Consider the following 19970-nt stretch of genomic DNA (forward strand, 5'->3'; position numbering starts at 1 on the left):
CTGGATCCAGAAGAGGCTGGTGTGACCTCCCCCTCCACCCGTGACCAGACCTATGCCCTTGGGGAAGTCACTTAGCCACTCTTGGCCTCAGTTTCCTCAGATGGAAAAGGGGCTCCTGGCAGCACGCACCTTGAGGGGCTGTTGAGAGGAGCCAAGCACGCAGCTCGGCACCTGGCACGTCAAAACTGCCCGGTCAGTGTTAGCTCACCACAAAGTGTCCCGCTGTGATGACTGTGCTTCTTGAAGTCTGGCACTGTATCGTTTGTGACCTCAAATTGTTAAGAACATTCTGAGATTAGTCAGCAGCCAGGTTCTGACGTCAATGGCAAGCTGGTGTGTCCACCGGGAGGCCTGTGTCTCAATCCCCCGTGCTTCTCCGCTTTCAGGCTCAGGACACCACAGCATCTCCGCGCTCCGCGAGGACAGAGGACAGAGCCGGGGCCCGGCGTGGACCCTGCGCTGCGCCCCCTCCTGAGGGGACTGGGCCGGAGCCCGGCCCTCGATTCTGACTGCACTTCACCCAGTGGCCTTTCCCCCGCCCCTCCTTGCCTCTTTGTGAACCCATTAAGAGTTCATCATTAATTCTCTCAAAACGTGAAAAATATTGGAGGGCACAGTCACTCAATGATCGTTTCTCAGCGTCTACCATGTGCCAGGCTCTGGGCACGCAGAGAAGCCAGAGCCGGGTCCACACAGGGAAACAGGGCAGGCAGCGGTCACGCCAACTGAGCGAAACGCCACGCGGGCCGAGCGACAGTGGGGGCCACAGCCCACGAGTGTCCAGAGGAGGCTCTGTGCTTAGAGCACGAGGCACAGATGTCATGCAGCCGCCCCCACTGGACAAGGGCAGGGACTGAGGCCCAGGGAAAGGAGGGGACCTGCCCAGGTCACACAAGCCAGGGCTGAGCCTCGCGGAAACGCAGGCCTGCGGCCTCCACCTCACTGTAAACCGCCCGCGCCTCCGGCTGAGCAGAAGAGGACCTGGCCCTGGCGGGGGATGCTCGGGGAGGGTGCTGTCTGACAGCACTAGGCGGAGCCCTCTCAGGACAGAAGGGCTGGCGGGGCCGGGAGGGATTTCAGGTGGCTCCAAAGGAACGGGGAGGCTCGGGGCTGAACAGACCAGCCCCCAGCCGTCTGAGGAGGACGGTGGGCCTGGGGAGGCTGGCCAGGCGCGGGTGGAGACGGCAGACGTCTTGAGATGTGCCCACTCTTGATTTACAGAACACACCGTTGGGGGCCGGGAGGTCAGCCCTGTGTGGAGCCAGCTGGAGTCTCACGCTGGCGTGTCACTCCCACCGTGAGCAGGATCTTCACCACGACCCGCCCCCAGACGGGAACCCTGCCACCAGAGGAACTCTCCTTTATCCAATGAGACCTGGTGTCGAGAGCCCTGTGTCCCCAGGCACCCTAAGTCTTGGAGAGCCAGTAGGTGGCTGAAGGGCAGGAGATGGTCCTGCTGCCCCACTGGCCTCCTGCGCCCAGTGTGGTCTGCCCCCATGCTGCCCCTGAATGCCCAGCTGGGCTGCAGCTCTAGATCCACACCCCCTGCAGGGCCACCCCAATGTCCCCTGCTGTCCTGATTTATCTCTGAGGGTGGAAGTCTCTAAGCCCCCATCCCTTAGTTCCTTGCTCTGGATCCCACCACCTCTCCTCCTGGAAGCCCTCCCTGATTATGGAAGGCCTAAGGTACAGTCAGGCAGGTGCTATACCTGGGTCTGTTGGTTCAGCCAGGTTATTCCCAGCTCAGGAAACCCAGAGAGGACAGCTCCAGGCCCGCACAGGGCCTTCTGCAGGCCTCTGGGGCCCTGAATGCCCTGCTCTCTACCTCCCCCACCAGTTCTCTACTAGTGCCTTCAACACTGTGGGCTCTTCAGGGCCTTTGCACATGCTGTTCCCTCTCCCCTGGGCTCTCTTACCCCAAGTCTTCTTTCCGTTCCTCCAATGTCCCCTCCTCAGACTGGGCTTCCTTGACCACCGTGTTCTAGGAGGCTCCCCTACCTGGTCACTCCATCCCGTTATTTGTACTTGTTTTCCTGTCTACTGACTGTCTCCCCGTAAGACTATGCTCTCCACGAGGGCAGAGTATTCTCTGTATTCCAGAGCATCCACTGTATTCCAGAACCTGGGACAGCCCCAGGCACTGGGCAGGTGCTCAGTAAGTACCGGTTAAAAGACTAGCTCACTGCCCCACACTGAGGGGTCTCTGTGGGGACGTGAGGAGGGGTGGGGGACCTGGGGGGGGGTAACCAGCCCCCTCACCCCTGTGCCTTCTGCTGAGCACCGTCTGAACACCAGGCACGTGACGTATTCCACTTCTTCAAAAGCCACCCTTCAAGGCAGGGAGGTATTATTACCTGCTAAATACATTCCCACCATGATCGAATTCTCTCGTAGGAGGGTAATTTGGTAATATTGATATCAACATCAACCAAAACTTAAAACACACAAACTTTCAACCCAGCCATTCCAGCGCTGGAAAGTCATCCTACAGCTAGACCCACACGTGTGCAAACAGGGCACGTATGTCATAGGGCATTGTCACGACCCTGTATACAAGAGAAAACTGCTAGGAGCAACCGCAACACCGATAAGTGGGGATGCGGCAAATAAATCACAGTGCGTCTGTCAAAGGAATGCAACGCAGCTGTGAAAAGACTGTGCCAAGGAGAAGCAGCCTGTGAGACTGATTGCCAGGAGGGAAAAAGTCCACAACCGAGTGCACAGTGTGCTACTCTCTGTACTAAAAAGGAGTTTAGATACATCTACACGCTTGGCCACGCATAGGAAATTTCTAGTAAGACAGACAAGCAGTTGTTAATAGTGGTTATTTCTTGGGATGTAAAACTGGGAAGTAGAATGAGGAAGTAAATCATTTTTACTGTAGACTTTTTTGAATTTTTGTTATAGCTACTTTTTTTAATTATAATTTATGTATTTTTAGGATAGAGAACCAAAATTAAAAAGGTACAAAAGGACTTATGGTGAAGTCTCTATCCAACACCTTGTTCCCTGGCCACCCAATTCCTCTCCCTGGAGGTGCTGTTACTAATTTCTTAGTTGGATGGTCAACTCTTTCATTCAAATTTTTTTTAAGATTAAAAAAGATTATGGGACTGGCCTGGTGGCGTAGTGGTTAAGTGTGCACTCTCTGCATCAGTGGCCCAGGGTTCGCAGGTTTGGATCCCAGGAGCGGACCTATGCACCGCTTGCCAAGCCATGCTGTGGCGGCGTCCCATATAAAGCGGAAGAAGATGGGCACGGATGTTAGCCCAGGGCCAGTCTTCCTCAGCAAACAGAGGAGGATTGGCGACATATGTTAGCTCAGGGCTAATCTTCCTCACAAAACAACAACAACAACAACAAACAAAACAAAACAAAACAAAGATTAAAAACGATTTTAAGGCCGGAGAGTGCGGCTCGTGCTGAAACACGCCGGGGGGCCGGCCACGAGGGGCGCTCTTGGTTACTCACAGTTCAGGATGATCTGGGCGGCGCGGTAGAGCTCCAGGCGGCACAGGAGGTCCACCAGCTGCTGGACGGTGGCCTGCCGCATCCCCCACCACCACAGCAGCTCCCGGGTGATGCTCACGCCCTGCACCCGCTCCATCGACTTGATCTTCCGCAGCTGGGTCAGGTCTGTGACCACGTAGGAGGCTGGAGGGCGAGGGAGAGCATCTGCTTAGAGTCGGAAAGGCGGTCCCTCCGCGAGAGGGTCACCTCGCTAGCCGGGCTTCATCCACAACATCTTCCCCACCTGCCCCCAGCATACCGGAAATTCCATTAGCTGGGGTCCACAGGCAGCCCAAGCTACAAGGCTGACTCCATTCAATACCCCAGGGACTGGCACATTAACCCTTGACCGTAAAGCTCAACTTCGCCGCCACACAGGACGCCAAGACCACCAGACAAGAGGGTTGGGGCCTTGAGGTCCAGCTGCTCGTGTGCCGCAGGCAAGTCGCCTCACCACTGGGAGCCCCCGTCTCCTCGACGGTAACGGGGCTAATAGAACTCTGCCTGCCTGCCCTTCTGGAATAGAAGCCCTGTGTGGGCAGGGACTTCTATCCGTCCCACCCACTATTAGATCCCCAGAACCAAGAACAGTGTCTGGCACAGAGGAGGGGCAGGACCAGAGTGAGGCAAGGGAGGCACCCCGGGGGGAAATTTGAGGAGGTGATCGCTCAGGGCTGATCCTGCACTCGCAGCAGCTGGTGAGTAGGCGTCTCCTTAAATTTTGCGCTGGGCGTCTCATTCTCCTCACTCCTAAGTCCCCTGGTAGGGGGAACTCAATGAATGAATGAATGAATGAACCCACAGCCCACCATCCTCACAGAACTGTTATAAGGGTCAAGAGAGCCCACAGATCTAATAGCACTTTGCCAACTCTGAAGCACTGTACAAAATTTGCAGAGGGCTATAGTTGGCAATACTAAAAATAATGCATTCCTTTTACAGTTTTTATTATAAAATGGTTGTTCCTGAAAGAAAACTTGGAATATGCAAGGGAAAAAACTAATAAAACAAGTTACACATGCCCTACTTGAGTACTTTCCCTTTCCAAAACTACCCCTCAACACACACACACAGGGGTGGTTCTGGATGCAGCTGCTGCCAGACTGCAAGTAAGATCGTGCACCCTGCTTTTTCTATCAACATGACCCCATAGGCATTTCCCAAGTGGCTAGAAGCTCTTCATAAATGGCATTTTGCATGGTCACATAGTACTCCACTGAGTTTACTAAAGTGAAGGGGGCATTTTTTTTTTTTTAACTAGGAATAAAATAATCACGCTTCAGTTCCAGGATTTCAGAAATCATGGAGCAGGAATCCATGTAAGCATCAAGCCATTCCTTCATTCATTCAACAAAATATTAGTGAGCACTACTGTGTTCCAGGTCTGTGACAAGCTCTAGAGATACTGTGATGAGTCAGCCAGAAGCTCATGGAGCTTTTGTGTTCGAAAATACAAACATAAGCGAACTGAGTGGGGAAGGGGAGGCAAGAGATGAAGCCCAGGACCACACGACAAGGGGCCTTGAACACCAGGCTGCGGGGTTTGTACTTGATCCTGAGAGTCCACATGGGAGACACCGTGGACAACCTTAGGGCCAGGGAGTGGCGTGATCACGTTGCATAATCCCCTCCCCTCGGGAGGAATGGGGAAGGTTGTGACAGCCTCCTGCGGGGAGAAGTGCCGGATAGGGATGGAAAGTTCTCGAGTTGCAGCTTTAGTCACTGGAAACCCCAGGCCAGACTCCTGGTCAGTGGGAAGTGATGTCATCAGGGTCAGGGGCCGCTTCCAGCAGCAGAGAGAAAGGAGCAGAGGGAAGAGGAACACTTCCCCCAGCCCCTTCCCTGCACACGAACCTGTCCTTCAGGGGCACACCTCCCACTCTCACTCTCAGGAGGCAGCATGACGTAATGGGAACGAGAGAAGCCCAGCCTGCCCTGGTGCTCCCAGCAGCGGAAACTCCGCCTCCGCCCTCCCCCTCCGTGGGCTGCACTTTCCCCACAGGCAATGCAAGAAAATAGGAAATCAACTCTGAGATGCCTTGCAGTTTGGACATTTTAGCTCCATGAAAGTGACAAATCTTAAGGTCACGCCCAGTGAGCTTTTAACCAGACCTTTAAAACAGGGTCAAGACAGGATAAAGCTCTTGGGGTGATGAGTCACTGCCCAGGGCCCTGCTAAGTCCACAGCTCTTTTCTCAACAAACACAAGTACTACCCGGTCATTATAGAATGTTTGGAAAATGGGAGGAAATCAAAGCACCCACGAGCATCCCACTTGAAGACCCCAAGGAAAGCACTGGGTATACTTCTGATTCTAATCTTCCAGACTTTTCTATGCTTATGTCGGCAGGACAGTACAACGGTGGTTCAGAGCCCAGACTTGGGATTCTGAGGCCTGGGTTCAAATCCTATCTCTGCTACTTTCTTGCTATGTTCTTGGGGAAGGCCCTTCACCTCTCCCGGTGCCTCAGTTTCCTCATGTGCAAACAAGGATAACAACAGCACCTGCCTCAGAGGTTGTTGTGAGGATCAGATTAGCTGTACGTATAGAAGCACTTGGAATAGTGCTCAGCTCATAGTAAATGTGATATTAACGTTAGTGTAATTTTCAGCCATCTACACTCTACGAAAACCTGTTTCTATCCCTCCAGGTCTGAGTTCCTGAATCCTGCAGGGGTTCACCTGCTGCAGTAGAAAACCTTGCCCGTCTTCAAAGCCCTCTGGGGCAGACACGGCACAGCCCCCTGAAATGATCCGCCCTAGGGTCAAATGCCCCTTGTCTCGACTAACCAGACTCCTCCCTGGTTGAGAGAAGGAGAAAGTGCGCCTGTCCCCTAAGCCTCCCAGCAACTCATCCCCATTTTACAGATGAGGAAACTAAAGGCTCAGAGAGAGGCAGTCACTTACTGAAGTCACACAGCTGGGCAGGGACAAAGCAGGGGGCTATGCACAAAGGCTGGCGCATGCATGAGTGAGAGAGAGAGCGGTCAAACCAAGGAAGCCCTGCCCCCAGGCCCCTCAGAACACACCTGGGGTGGGTGAAGCTGTAAGAAGCCTGTTTTCCCCCAAGGGAAAAATGGATGCAGCTGCAATCATAGGGAAATGGACAGAAGGCAGTCACATTATCTGCCAACAACTGTCAGATCCACAGAGTGTGCATATTTGTGGCTGTGTGATTTTCTGAATCACTTTAAGGATCCTCCCAGCCCCTCTCCCCAGTACCGCAGTCAGCCCCAAGGGACTGTCTTTTCTAAAGTGACTCACAGAAGCAGACTCTTTAGGACTGGAAGGATAATGGCAATCACTTGTTCTGCTGAGGAGGAAACCAGAGAGTGCTGTGACTTGGCAAGGAGCAGCTAACCAGGGGGCACGGCTGGCTCCCAGCCCAGCGATCCTCAGCCCAGCATGGAGAGCTGGCTGACCCTGGGCTCAAAGCCATCTCTGTGGGGCGAGAAGTGGACATGGCCCACATCCTCACCACTTCTACCTCCTTGAGCTCCTCATTCATTCGAGTGGTCACTGCATGTCTGCCCACTGGCCAGGCACTGTCCTAGGCTCTGACAACACAGGCGTGAACGAGACAGGTGAGGTCCATGCCCTCATGGCGCTTACATTCTACAGAGAGAGGCAGGCATCAACAAATAAGGAACAAGGTAATGTCGAAGCATGGTAAGTGGAATGAAGGAAATAAAATACAGTGATGGGACAGAGAGTAACAGAGGGCAGGGTAGGCCTCCTGAACTAGGTGACATATGAACTGAGAACCCCCAAAAGATGTCAGTGTCCTAAACCCCAAAACCTGTGAATATGGTACCTCACATGACAAAAGGAACTTTGCAGATGGTATTAAGTTAAGGGTTTGGAGATGAGATTATCCTGGATTATCTGAGTGGGCCCAATGTAATCACAAGGGTCCTTATAAGGGGGAGGCAGGAGTGTCAGATTCGGAGAAGATATGACTACAGAAGCAGAGGTCAGACAGAAAGATTTGAAGATGCTACGCAGTTGGCTTTGAAAGTGGAGGCAGGAACCACGAGCCACAGGATGCAGGCAGCCTCCAAAGCCGGGAAAGGCAAGGAAATGCATTCTCCCCTAGAGCCTCCAGAAAGAATGCAGCCCTGCCAACATCCTGATTTTAGGACTTCTGACCTCCAGAATTGTGACGTAATAAATTTGTGCTGGTTTTTTTTTTTTTTTTGTGAGGAAGATCAGCCCTGAGCTAACAACTGCCACTCCTCCTCTTTTTGCTGAGGAAGACTGGCCCTGGGCTAACATCCGTGCCCATCTTCCTCCACTTTATATGGGACCCTGCCACAGCATGGCCTGACAACTGGTGATTGGCGCGCACCCAGGATCCGAACCCGGGCCACCAGCAGCGGAGTGTGCACACTTAACCTCTACGCCACGGGGCTGGCCCCAATTTGTGCTGTTTTTAAGGCATTAAATTTATGGTTATTTGTTACGGCTGCAAGAGGAAACTAATATGGACTAGAGAACCAGTCATGGGGAACACAAGGGGAAAATGTCCCAGGCAGAGGAAACAGCAAGTGCAAAGGCCCTGAGTCTGGACCCAGGAGGCCAGTGTGGCTGGAGCAGGGTGAGCAAGAATGGGTGTGGGAGGAGAGGTGGTCAGAAGTCAGTGGGGGTCAGCTTGTGTGAGATCAGGCAGGCCTAGTGAGGAGTTTAGATTATATCCTAAATCACAATGGGAAACCGCTGAGGACTTTGAGCAATTCTGGTGTCTCCAGTGCCTAAAAAAGGCAGAGGTATTCTCCAGAGAGGATGTACAAAGGGCCAATAAGCACATGAAAAGATGCTCAACATCATTAGTCATTAGGGAAATACCACTCAAAACCACAACGAGCTACCACTTCACACCTGCTCAGATGGCTGCAATCAAAAACACAGACAATAACAAGTGTTGGGAAGAATGTGGAGAAACTGGAACCCTCATATATTGCTGGTGTGAATGTAAAATGGTGCAGCCACTTTGGAAACTGGCAGTTCCTCAAAATGTTTATTGTAGAGTCACCACATGACTCAGTAATTCCACTCCTAGTTATCTACCCAAGGGAAATGAAAACCTATGTCCACACAAAAACTGGTACACGAATGTGCACAGGAGCATTATTCATAACAGCCAACAAGTGGAAAGAACCCAACGTCCACCAACCGATGAAAGGATAAATAAAACATGGTACATCCATACAATGGAATATTACTCAGTCATAAAAAGACATTGAGCACTGATAACATGCTACAACACGGAAGAACCCTGAAAACATGCTAAATGCAAGAAGTCAGTCACAAATGACCACATTGAATGATTCCATCTATATGAAATGTCCAGAATAGGCAATGCCTAAAGCTGAGGAAAATGGGAGGTGTGTGTGGGAGTGTTGGGAGTGACAGTTAAGGAGTATGGGGTTTCTTTTTGGGGTAATGAATATGTTCTAAGATTGACTGTGGAGATGGATGTACAACTCTGCATATACTAAATTCTATTGAATTGTACACTTTAAATGGGTGAATTATATGGTATGTGAATTATATCTCAATAAAGCTGTTTAAAAAAAAAGTCATAGGTGTGCCTTCTAAATTAATATCCTAGGAACAGAAGTTGTTCTGATGTTCACAATTGAAGCCAACATGGAAAAAACTAGAGCGAGTCTCTTACACAAAGTTTGCCCCCTGCCCAGGAAACATTCAAAGTAGTTAAATCACATTTAATCACAGAACAAAGGAACATAGCGAAGTCTAGAAACTGAGGTGGTAACAGACCTTCTCAGAGGGGCCCTGAGTGTTATCAGTGACTGCTTCTAGGGAGAGGACCCTGAGGACCAGGGAGAGGAAAGATATTTCCCTTCCTCTCTATCTCCAGTGTATTATTTACATCATTTAACATAATGCATTTGTTACTTTTTCCATTAAAAATAGTTAATAAAAATACACATTGAAAATAAAAACCTAAATCCATGTTGCTAAAGAATATTGCTTGGCAAGGAGAAATAATTGTGATATATTTTAAGTGAAAAAAGCAGACTATCATAATGTACAAAATGATATGATTTTTGAAAAACGTATACAGATATATAAATATGTTTGGGAAAAAAGACTAGAAGGCACAAAACATCTCTGCTGGCGCACAGCAAGAAGACAATAAATGTTAGCTGCCGCTGTCATTATTATTACTGGTATCCAAATAATAAGAAAGGTTATCCCCGAGTAGTGGAGTTGGAGCTAATCTATGTTTGTTTCCTACAGTATTTTGCAAGAAGCATGTATTATTTTTGCTACTGGTTTAAAATGGGGTTTCTGAACCTCCACACTATTGACACTTTGGGCCAGATAATTCTTTGTGGAAGGGCTGCCCTGGGCAGTGTAGGACGTTCAGCATCATTCCTGGCCTCCACCCGCTGCATCCCCCAAGGTGTGACAACCAAAAATCTCTCCAGACATTGGCAAATGTTCTCTAGGGAGCAGAATCGCACCTAGTAGAGAACCACAAGGTTACAACACGTTATCAGTTGCTCATACTGGATGGATACCACATACATGTTCACTTTACTATTATTCTTTCAACTGTACATATATATTATATACTCTTGTATAAATGGTATATAACATAATCTAAATTTCAAATAAAATATAGATATTATTTAAAAAATGAAGTGGCACCAGTTACACTGACTTAAAACATAAAACTAAGAATGATCATTGTTAACACTTCCTTCTTACAAGAATCTCTGACACAGCAGTGTCAGCCGCTTTTTATACAATTTTCATTCCTCACAACAACCTTCAACTTACAGATTAAGAAACTGAGGCTCAGAGAGGTTAAGCAACTCACCCAAAGTCACCAGCTGGGAGGTGGTGGTGCCTGGAATGCAGACCTCTGCTTGGGGACCTGAGAACTACACGTGCACAGCCTCCTCCTAGATGCCACGCCCTCTCGGCCAATTATCAGCCACACACCAAGCTGTTACAAGGTCCTGGCGGAGCCAGATGCCCGGGTTCAAATCCCACCCTGCCACTTAGCAACGCCATGCCCGCGGTTAAGTTACTCTACTCTCTAAATCCGTTTCCTCATCTGTAAGACGGGGTAAGAGAAACAGGCACTTTGTAGGCTGTGATGGGAATTTAATGAGACACTCCGTGTCGAGGGCCGACACCAGGGCCTGGCACACGGTAAGCACGCGGTAATTGCTGATAGCTCTTATCAGAAGCTTCACCGTCAACAGCCAAGCCCCGCCCGTCATTACTTAGCGACAGACTAACAGGAGACACCTTCCCAGATCACACAACACCTTCCCGAGGACGGACGGCACCGGGGTCCCGAGCGGGCAGCGGCCGCGCCAGCGCTCACCGCGAGGCGGGCCCAGAGGGCGGCACACAGAAGTCCTCGCGCGAGGACCCGCTTCGACAGAGGCGGGGTCGCCCGGGCGCCACTCACCGAAGTGCATCCAGTCCCACTCGCTGAGCGTGTCCATGTTGCGGCACAGGTCGTCCAGCACCCAGGAGGGCAGCTGGTAGATGTAGCAGGCCATGGCGGGGCTGCGACGGCCGCGGGCACCACGCGGGCGGCCGACCCCGACGCGCCGAGCACTCGGCTCCTCTACCGCGGGCGCGGGCGCGCGCGGGCCGTCCCAGCCGGCGGCCGCGGGGAAGTGGGCGGGGCGGGCGCTCGCGACTGCCCCCCAGCGGCCCCGCGGGCGACGCTGCCCGCTCGGCGGGACCCCGGCGGCTGGGAAACCGAACGGCCGGAGCTGGGAGGGGAAACTGAGGCCCAGAGGCACGCGGGAACACGTTGAAGGTCACACGAGAATTCAGCGACAGTCCCAGGAGGCCTTCTGACTCCACTGTCTGGCTGTTTATCCTTGTGCTAGTTCGCAGTTTTCTCTTGTAAATTGGGTTCCTGCCCCAACCACTTTGAAGGATTCCTACGAAGTTTAAATGGACCCAAAATGCTCGAGTAAACTGCAAAGTACCGAGCCCAGGAAAGGACTGCTTTTATGCGAGGCCACCTCCTGGATGCTGGGAGGGGGACACGTTTCAGTGTTCTGAGACTGCTTCTCAGAAGTCGGGTGTTTCAGCAGTGGCTGAAGGTGGAATTTGAGGTAGAGAGACTCCAGCGGTGGTCTGAGTGGGAAAGCACCTCCTCCCGGGGCAGAGGAGGACAAGGGTCCTCTTCTTTCTCTCCTTCTCTCTATTTGCACAGCCCTCGGCCTGCTTCTCCCTCTTCTGCAGGCACACAGCATGTCTTTGCATCTCCCCTCCCTTAGTACCTGGAGGTCTCTTTCCCTTGATGAGGCTTGAGGACCACAGACCGCGGCATTCAGCCTTGGCGGGTCCAGGACAGACAAGCCCCGCGGCTCCTCCCTCTGCTATCTCCTTGGGCTCCATGGCAAGTTTCCTTCTCCCCCCTAGGATTTTCTCCTTCAGGGAGGTTTCAGTAGTTCAGGGCCTGAGCAGGCCATCTTAGGGGCACATCTTGGTCCCCATTCTTTTGCACAACCTTGGTCCCCATTCTTTTGCACAACTTAGTCCCCATTTTTTTTTTTTTTCTGAGGAAGATCAGCCCTGAGCTAACATCCCTGCCAATCCTCCTCTTTTTGCTGAGGAAGACTGGTGCTGGGCTAACATCCGTGCCCATCTTCCTCTACTTTATATGGGATGCTGCCACAGCATGGCCTGACAAGTGGTGCATCGGTGCACGCCCAGGATCCGAACCCAGGTGACCAGCAGCAGAGCGTGCACACTTAACTGCTGTGCCACGGGGCTGGCCCCGGTCCCCATTCTTTAGAATAGGTTCTTCAAAGTAACAGCTTTGCTATTGTTAATTAATAGAGTTGCCACTCATCTGCCAAGCACCAGGCATTTAGCATACATTATCTGGGATCCTCACAGGCAGGTTAATTGTTCCCATTCTACAGATGAGGAAACTGAGGCTCAAGTCAATTGTAACTTGGCCAAGTCAAATTGGCCAAGTGACAGGATTCAACTGAAGTCTGACTCCCAAGGAAGTTCTCTTTCTGCTCTAGTATTCTGCTTCACCACAAAAAATTTCCTCTGATCCTGCACAGTTCATTTCTTCCCCTAAGCAGCTATTTTCTATGGCTGACACCCTCCCTACCAGGCTCAGTTAGAAATAGTTATTGAGGCTGAATGTAATTAGTTATATAGTTATGTCATTTTGACCTGTTCGTGTTTAAGTCCCTTGAAATTACAATCAGTGGTTTGGAGCTTTAAAAAACTGCATGCCCAGCCCTACCTCCAGAGATCCAGACTCAGCTATTCTGGGGTGGGGCTCAGGCACTGGCAGTTTAAAAGCTTCCCAGCTAACTCTAATTATGTGCAGGCAGAGTTGAGAACCAGTGTCACATCAGGAAGCTGGGGCATGAAGGAAGACTGATGAAGAGGGAGTGATAATAATACAGCTTCTCTATGTACTTTGCACATGTTTTTCTTTTCTAACAAAAATATTTTATTGGTTTTTCTGATAGTACATGATCATTGTCAAAAAAGAGAGAGAGTGAATTCAGGAAAAAGCCAGTCCTAGTCTTTCCTCCTCCTATGTAGGGAAAAACCCAGTGCTCCCTTCCCCTGTGTATTGCTCCTTGACTTGCACACAGAACACTTTCTGTACTTCTGACACTCTGGTCACCAAATGTGTAAGGGGTTTTCCCCACAACAAGCAATTCTCTCTGACGCTGGCTGGGTGTCCTACAATTTATCTCAGTTCTGACACTGTCTACCTGGAGATGACGTCAGATCCTGCAGGTTAAGGGTTCAGTCCCACAACCCTACCCCCATTTCAGATGCCAATCACAAGTAGCCAGTCCCCAGGTTACCCACAAATTCTGGCCAACTTGGCTACAAATCGGAGGTTCCAATGACCCCATCCTCGGGTTCGGTTAATTTGCTAGAACTGTTCACAGAACTCAAGGAAACACTTACTTACATTTATCAGTTTTTGAAAGGATATGATACAGATGAACAGCGAGATGAAGATACATATATAGAGCGAGGTCTGGGAGGGTCCTGAGTGCAGGAGCTTCTGTCCCCGTGTAGATGGGGTGCATCACCCCACCGGTGTGGATGTGTTCACCAACCTGGAAGCTCCCATCCCCCTACTGTTGGGATTTCATGAAGGCTTCCTCACATAGGCGTTATCAATTATTAACTCCATTTCCAGTTCTCTCCCCTCTCTGGAGAAGGGGCAGGGCTGAAAATTCCAAGCTTCTAATCATGGCTTAGTCTTTCTGATGACCAGCCCCCATTCAGGTGCCCACCTAGAGTCCCCTTATTAGAACAAGAGACGCTCCTAGTGCTCTTATCATGTAGGAATTTACAAGTGTTTTAGGAGGTCTGTGCCAGGAACTGAGGGCAGAGACCAATATATATTTTCTATTATCTCACAGAGAGAGAGAGAGAGAGAGGGAGAGAAAATAAACACCTTCCCACAGTCTCATCCCTGATGGACCACCATTCATAGTTTGGAATATATACTTTCCCATGTTTTTAGATCTTTATAAAATTAATTTTTTAAACATGAAAATTTTAAAAACATTTAATTTTCTGTAAATTTTTTTCAATTCATAATAAATAGCTTTTCATGTCAGTAAATAAGCATGTACCTCTTCCTTTTTAATGGCTTGTCAAGGAGCACCATACTTTATTTGGCCAATCTTCTATCAATGTACATTTATTTCCAGCACTGGGGTATGTGCCAGAGGGGTCTGCTTTCTCTTCTATGGCAGGGGTAGGAGAATCCTAAGGTCTATCAAGGAAAACCGTACACCAGTATCTGGAGAACTGCTGCCCCAGGGGCACACCAGACCACCCTCGAAATTCCTCCCTGCTGCCAGTAGTTGCTCCAGACCTGCTAGAACAACCCTCACCTTCTGTTCCCACCTGATGCTTGTGAGCCCTGGATAACCACAGGGAGCACTCGCAACATTCTTGCGGTGGACCTAGGTAAATGATCACCCTCCCACAAGTGAAGAATGTCATCTCATGTCACTCTCTATCAAGCAAATTACTAAGCTGTCCTCTGCCCAATTAACTCTCCTTCAATGTATCTGAAGATAAAATGGTTCACTATGATTTCCTCTGTGTCTTTCGGTAATGTTAGTCTGTTATTAACATTTGTGGGGCCGGCCCCAGTCCTCTAGGACTCAACTTCTCCCAACTGGAACAAAATAATCTTTTTTTGTTTTCTACCTGAATAGGGAGAGAGCATACTGCTATTTGTTTGTATGTTAAGCTGACATACTTTCCGAGGTTTCATGTTCTGAATTCTGAAACAAGTTTTGTGGGTTTCTCTCTCTTTTATATATCCAGTGCTATTGCCCAGTCCTTTTGATGACCATCACAAGTATGTCTAATTTTTCTGTCATCTGCCAAAGGATTACTGGGTATATGTGGTGAGGGGGGAGCCTCCAGGAAAATGTTTGTTGGGGCAGGGAGTTTGGGTGCGCTGACAGAAAGGGGACATCAGGCAGCCCAGCAACTAGCATGGAGGGGATTGAGGTGCTAAGAATGGGATACAGAAACCCAGCGTGTAAGCATCTGAAAAGTTCACACTGGTGTTGTTCATATGTCAAGAGTGCAAAACACTGGTATTTATCTCATATCCTTAGTGCATTGATTTCTAGCCCAGTGCCCTGTCCTTTTACCACCTTCTCAATGTAAGTGTTGGTGAAATATTAACCACTTAGCTTTCTGGTTCTTCTTTTTTTTTTATAATTTTATTTATTTATTTTATTTTTTCCCCCAAAGCCCCAGTAGATTGTTGTATGTCATAGCTACACATCCCTCTAGTTGCTCTACGTGGGACGCGGCCTCAGCATGGCCGGAGAAGCGGTGCGTTGGTGCGCGCCCAGGATCCAAACCCGGGCCGCCAGCAGCGGAGCGCACGCACTTAACTGCTAAGCCTTGGGGCCGGCCCTCTTTTTTTTTTTTTTAATAGACTTATCTTTTAGAGCAGTTTTAGGTTCACAGCATAATTGAGAGGAAGGTACAGGAATTTCCCATACCCACTTACCCCCACATTTGCACAGCCTCCCCCACGATCAACATCTCTCACCAGAGTGGTACATGTGTTACAACTGATGAACCTTCACTGACACATCATTATCACCCAAAGTCCATAGTTTACCTTAGGGTTCACTCTTTGTGTTGTACATTCTCTAAGTATGGACAAATGTATAATGTCATATATCAACTATTATAGTATCATACAGAATAGTTCCACTGCCCTAAACAATCCTCTGTGCTCTGCCTATTCATCTCTCCCTCCCCCCAAACCCTGGCAACCACTGATCTTTTCACCCCACAGTTGTGCCTTGTCCGGAACATCATGTGGTTGGAATCATCCAGTGTGTGGCCTTTTCAGATTGGCTTCTTTCACTTAGTGATATGCATTTAAGTTTCCTCCATGTCTTTTCATGGTTGACAGCTCATTTCTTTTTAGCACTGAATAATATTCCACTGTCTGGATGAACCCCAGTTTATTTATCCATTCACCTACCAAAGGATATCTTGGTTGCTTTCAAGTTTTGGCAATTATGAATAAAGCTGCTCTAAATATCCATGTGCAGATTTTTGGACATAAGTTTTCAACTTCTTTGAGTAAATACCACAGAGCACAATTGCTGGATTGCCTGATAAGAGTATGTTCAGTTTTGTAAGAAACCAGTAAACTGTCTTCCAGAGCGGCTGGACCATTCTGCATTCCCACCAGCAGTGAGCGGGGGCTCCTGTGGCTCTGCATCCTCGCCAGCATTCGGTGTCAGTGTTCCAGATTTTGGCCATTCTAATAGGTCTCGCACTGCTGTTTTAACTTGCATTTCCCTGATGCCATATGATGCACAGCACCTTCTCACAGGCTTAGCTACCATCTGTAGCTCTTCTTCAGTGACATGTCTGTTAAGGTTGGTTCTGTTTTCATGAACAAAACAAAACAAAACACCTTTGTTCCCAATGTGAATACATTTCTTCTTAATACCTTTCTGTAGTGCTTAAATTTTTTCTTACAGTGATATTTCATTTTTACAATAAAAAGAAAGCAAAAAGAAACAATGTTTTTAAAAAATCCAGGGTTGGAAAGAGAAGGGACTGAGAATGAAGCTAGTTGCCTGTATCTGCCACCCACCTCCCCACTTTAAGCCTTTAAACAACCACAGCTTTCAAAACTCTCCAAGAGCAAAGAGCCTGGTTAAAATAACACCACGACACACCTTATTTCCTTTACTCAGCACCATTTAATGTAGCAAAGAACAGCTTTTTTTCTTTTTTTAACTCAAAATAGCAAACATCACAGTCTCTTAAAAGCCACACATTTAATACATTCATAAGGTTTCAAATGAAAAACACGTATTATTCATGCTACAGGTTTTCAATCTTCCTTGGACAACACAAAAAACACAGTACTCAAACTGCATGTTTTAACAAGAGGAACATGAAATCTCATGAAAGCCTAATCCAGCACCAGCAACTTCATTAAATGCCCCATCCTATCCCATTCTCAAACTCATACAGCTGCCTTCTATACCAGCATTTCTTCTTCTCTACCCAACAATTCAACAAAAAAAATTAGATATGTAGAGGTGTGTCACTGAATGAGTACTACAACATGCTAAAAACAAAAGCTGACGTATTTGCTGAATGTTGAAAGAGAGGAATAAGATGAGGTGAACAGAGGACAGTGGGGAAACTGGGGGGCGTTGGTTCCATTCACTCCACTCCAATTTCAGAGCACAGGAACCGTGCCCAAAGGTTAGCATGGGGAACTAAAGTTGCCAAGAAACGTCCCGACATTATCTGTACAAGGAAGACTGTACTAATGTCTATGAAGAGCTTTTAATACCATGGAAAAATATTTAAGTTATAAAGTTCAATGAGAAACAGAATACAAAACTGTATATTCAGTATGATCTTAACTGTGTAAAACCAAACCAACCAAAACATGCCCTAAAAGAGGCTGAAAGTTCAAAATGTTAAGTTAGTGGTTGTATTTAAGTAGTGTATCTATAGTGATCTTTTTTATTCCTTTTACTTTTCTGTCAAAAATCTTCCCTGCTAGGAGGATTTTTTTTCTTTAATAATTTTATTTATTTATTTTTCCCCCAAAGCCCCAGTAGATAGTTGTATGTCATAGCTGCACATCCTTCTAGTTGCTGTATGTGGGACACGGCCTCAGCATGGCTGGAGAAGCGGTGTGTCGGTGCGCGCCCGGGATCCGAACCCGGGCCGCCAGCAGCGGAGCGTGCGCACTTAACCGCTAAGCCACGGGGCTGGCCCTAGGAGGATTTTTTTTTTTAACTATCAGTTACAAAAAAGGAAGCCTGACAGAAGTATTGAATTTGAGTTAACGACTTTAAGTCCAGCCTATAAGAAAGGATTTGTACATTCATAAAACTATGAAACGTTCCAGGCTACTCTTTGAGTCCACTGTGTGTTAGGATAACTTTCCAGAGGTGGAAGGGCTTCGGCCTCTCCTCCAGCCAGACGCAGGGTCACCAGATCCTGCCTGATGAAAAATGCTGACCCCAACAGAACTGTCACGACTTTACAGAAAGGAACAGAAATACCCACACTTGGCAAAAACCCATTCACAGTACAGTATTAGCTCCTTAACACAAGAACTAAACAAGAAGACAGTTATTTTCTCTTATCTTCTGTGCAGATGTCAAGTTTCAAAAAAGCCAGCATCACAATAACTGTAGAAAGCTAATCCTGGTTTAGAAACAGAAATGACAGCATTGCAACAACAGTGGACAAAGAAAAGCACAAAATTTAGAAAATTATAAAAAGTGCTTTCTATAAAAATGATTCCCTTTAAAACATTTATATACTGTACATACTTTAAGGTCCCCTCCCCTCACAATAAGAGCAAAACCTCCAAACATTTTCTACCCAAATATCCACTGGTTTGTTCCTTGAACAAACACTGACTGAAGGCTCACAGTGCGCGAGGCATGGGGTCTCAACAGGAGACAGACTTGCCCTGCCTCAAGGACATCCCGGTCTCAGAGCAGGACACAGCCGCACCCCCAGCACAACACAGCAATTAAAAGCAGATGCCACTGCTTTCCTACAATTAAAGATGCTGCAATTCGCACTGAATTACTCACCCAAAAGTCCTTACACAGGAGCTTTCCTGACTTACAAGGAGACAAAAATGCACCACTTTCCCTTGGTAAATACTTCTAGAAGGAGCAGACATTAAGTTACATTTTGTGACATCTGGCCCTAAACATCACGATGCCTAACTCTTTTAAGCAATGGAGCATTTTTTACTCCAAGAAGGAGACCCCTTGAAGCTGAGAATAAGTGACCAGTCCTACAGCGAGGTCAAGACTAGTCAGTGCCATCAAAAGCTGAGACTCGGGAGCACAAACTTCAATTAAAATCTTCGGCCTCCCCTTCTATCCGCTGATTTTCAATATGCTCCTTTGTCAGCCGCTCCAGGTCTTTCCTCACATTCGGGTGGTCTTCCAGATCTTCGTAGAGTGATCTCACGAGGTCCAGCCTCCGGTAATTCTCAGGCTTGACTAAGCTTCGGACAACCTGGAGGCATCGCTCTTTCAGGGTATACACTGCAACGGCAGAAAACCGAATCCTCAGCAGCAGACTCAGGCCTTGGGCCGGGGGATGAGCAAGAGGCTTTCCAACTATGGTAATTACATTTACTACAGACCCACTCACTTTGGGCAAAAAAAGTGAGTACCTGTGTTGTGGAAGAGTGTAACGCGATGGCTCCAGTGGACATCTCAAGGTATGCACGACCTTGTGTAGTAAATTCCTCTTGAAAGTGGCTGGGCTGCGATGTGCTCTAACTAACTGGATGTGGGTGAAGCGGCATTGTGGCAGTTCTGGGCCTAAGACTTAAGAAGGTCTGGCAACTTCTGCTTTTACGCTCTCGGGAGCCCTGAGCTACCTTGCAGGAGAGACCACACAAAGGGGGACAGGCCCTGAGGCTACAGGGGAGAGAGGCCCAGCCCCCAGCGCACCGGCCAGCAGAAGACGGCCACACCAATGACAACCATGAGCAGAACAACGACCTAGTGAGCTCAGCCCAGACTGCAAAATTATGAACAAATAAAATGGTTGTTAGTTTTGGGGTAGTTGTCACACAGCAATAGATAACCCAAACTGTGTAACTGGATTTGAGAGTAACTCAAACCCTATGCTAAACTCACTGTGGAACTTACTCTTTAAGGGTATCCTATAAGGTAAAATTTACATTTAACTTATCAGTGCTCATTTCTGTATACCCACTTCCTTAAAACAGGATCTATATACACATATTAGTTTGGACCCTATGAAGCTGCAGGTATTTTGGTTTTTTTTTTTTAACCCACAGGAACATCAGTTTCTTAGGGTTCAACCTAATAAAATCTTCTGAGTCTTAAATAAATAGTTAACTATAATCCTAATGTTTAATTTGGTGATTT

The 19970-nt window shown here is 48.2% G+C and overlaps 1 protein-coding gene across 4 annotated transcripts in view; it reads right to left on the bottom strand.

The window, feature by feature from the left end:
- Positions 1-19970, bottom strand: part of IRAK2 (interleukin 1 receptor associated kinase 2) — an 83689-nt gene that overhangs the window by 52527 nt on the left and 11192 nt on the right. Inside the window, exons 1-2 of one of the 4 annotated variants that reach the window (XM_058565600.1) lie at positions 10964-12255; positions 3472-3654 (exon numbers count right to left, since the gene is read on the bottom strand). In XM_058565600.1, coding sequence (XP_058421583.1) covers positions 3472-3654; positions 10964-11057 — 277 coding nt within the window. In that variant the 5' untranslated portion in view covers positions 11058-12255. The other 3 variants (XM_058565593.1, XM_058565621.1, XM_058565611.1) reach the window with 3 other exon arrangements.

Source organism: Diceros bicornis, chromosome 2 (assembly GCF_020826845.1).
Source record: "Diceros bicornis minor isolate mBicDic1 chromosome 2, mDicBic1.mat.cur, whole genome shotgun sequence".
Classification (NCBI taxonomy): domain Eukaryota; kingdom Metazoa; phylum Chordata; class Mammalia; order Perissodactyla; family Rhinocerotidae; genus Diceros; species Diceros bicornis.